The sequence below is a fragment of the Balaenoptera ricei genome, chromosome X (genome assembly GCF_028023285.1).
Source record: "Balaenoptera ricei isolate mBalRic1 chromosome X, mBalRic1.hap2, whole genome shotgun sequence".
NCBI classification, from domain to species: Eukaryota; Metazoa; Chordata; class Mammalia; order Artiodactyla; family Balaenopteridae; genus Balaenoptera; species Balaenoptera ricei.
The window spans coordinates 61820489-61821709 of record NC_082660.1 but is presented as its reverse complement, the minus strand read 5'-3'; the positions used below and the strand labels follow the sequence as shown (position 1 = coordinate 61821709).

Sequence of the window (1221 nt, the reverse complement as noted above, 5' to 3'; positions counted from 1 at the left end):
AGTGCGACAGAAACCAGGGGCCAGTGAAAAGGAAACATGTGAACAAGAAGGTGGCAGGCTGAGCCTGGAGTGATTATCTGAGTCAACTAGTATATGATGGCTACAGAAACTTTTGTGGTTTCTTTTGTCTATTGTGAAATTTTTATTTTTATGATCATAAAAGCAGTAGATATTCATAATAGAGAGTTTGGAAAATAAGAAATGTAACAGTCTGGCAGTTTCTCAAAAAGTTAAACATAGAGCTACTATAAAACTCAACAGCTCTCGGACCGCGCGGCCGGCGTGCAAAATGGCGCTGAAGAAAGACAAGAAGCCTAAGAAGTCAACCTGGAAGTTTCATTTGGACCTTGCTCATCCAGTAGAAGATGGAATTTTTGATTCTGGAAAATTTGAACAGTTTCTACGGGAGAAGGTTAAAGTGAATGGAAAAACTGGAAATCTTGGGAATGTCATTCACATTGAACGCTTCAAGAATAAAACCACAGTTGTTTCTGAGAAACAGTTCTCTAAAAGGTATTTGAAATACCTTACCAAGAAATACCTTAAAAAGAACAATCTTCGTGATTGGCTTCGTGTGGTTGCATCTGACAAGGAGACTTATGAACTTCGTTACTTCCAGATTAGTCAAGATGAAGATGGATCCGAGTCTGAGGACTAGATGAAGCCATCCCTTTCAGGGCTTTGCTTGCTAATAAAACAAATGAAGTACACAAGAGAAACATCTTGAAATGGACCTTTAGTTTATCAGTGAATAAAAAACATTACTCAGTATGTTAAGCATTCATCTCTTTGATTTAAATGTATGCTGTTTATAGTGCTGGCTTTCCTTTAATACTTTTTAAAAAAATTTTTTATTGGAGTGTGGTTGATTTGCAATGTTGCGTTAGTTTCGGGTGTACAGCAAGGTGAGTCAGTTACACACATGCACTCCTTTTTTTTTAAGATTCTTTTCCCATATAGGCCATTACGGAGTATTGAGTAGAGTTCCCTGTGCTGTACAGCAGGTTCTTATCAGTTATCTATTTTATGTATGGTAGTATGTACATGTCAGTCCCAATCTCCCAATTTATCCCCCCGCCCTTATCCTCTGGTAACCATAAGTTTGTTTTCTACATCTGTTACTCTACTTCCGTTTTGTAAATAAGTTCATTTGTACTCCCCTGTTTTTTTTTTTTTTAATACTTTCTGTAAGCAGTATTTAAATAGCCTATAGCTAGTGGA

At 37.0% G+C, this 1221-nt stretch overlaps 1 protein-coding gene across 1 annotated transcript; it reads left to right on the top strand.

Annotated features, from left to right (window-relative positions):
• Positions 1-277: 277 nt before the first annotated feature.
• LOC132357521 (large ribosomal subunit protein eL22-like 1) lies at positions 278-702 on the top strand. Its single transcript, XM_059911041.1, has one exon. The coding sequence runs from the start codon at positions 290-292 to the stop codon at positions 656-658; it is 369 nt and encodes a 122-aa protein (XP_059767024.1). The 5' UTR covers positions 278-289; the 3' UTR covers positions 659-702.
• The last annotated feature ends 519 nt before the right edge of the window (positions 703-1221 follow it).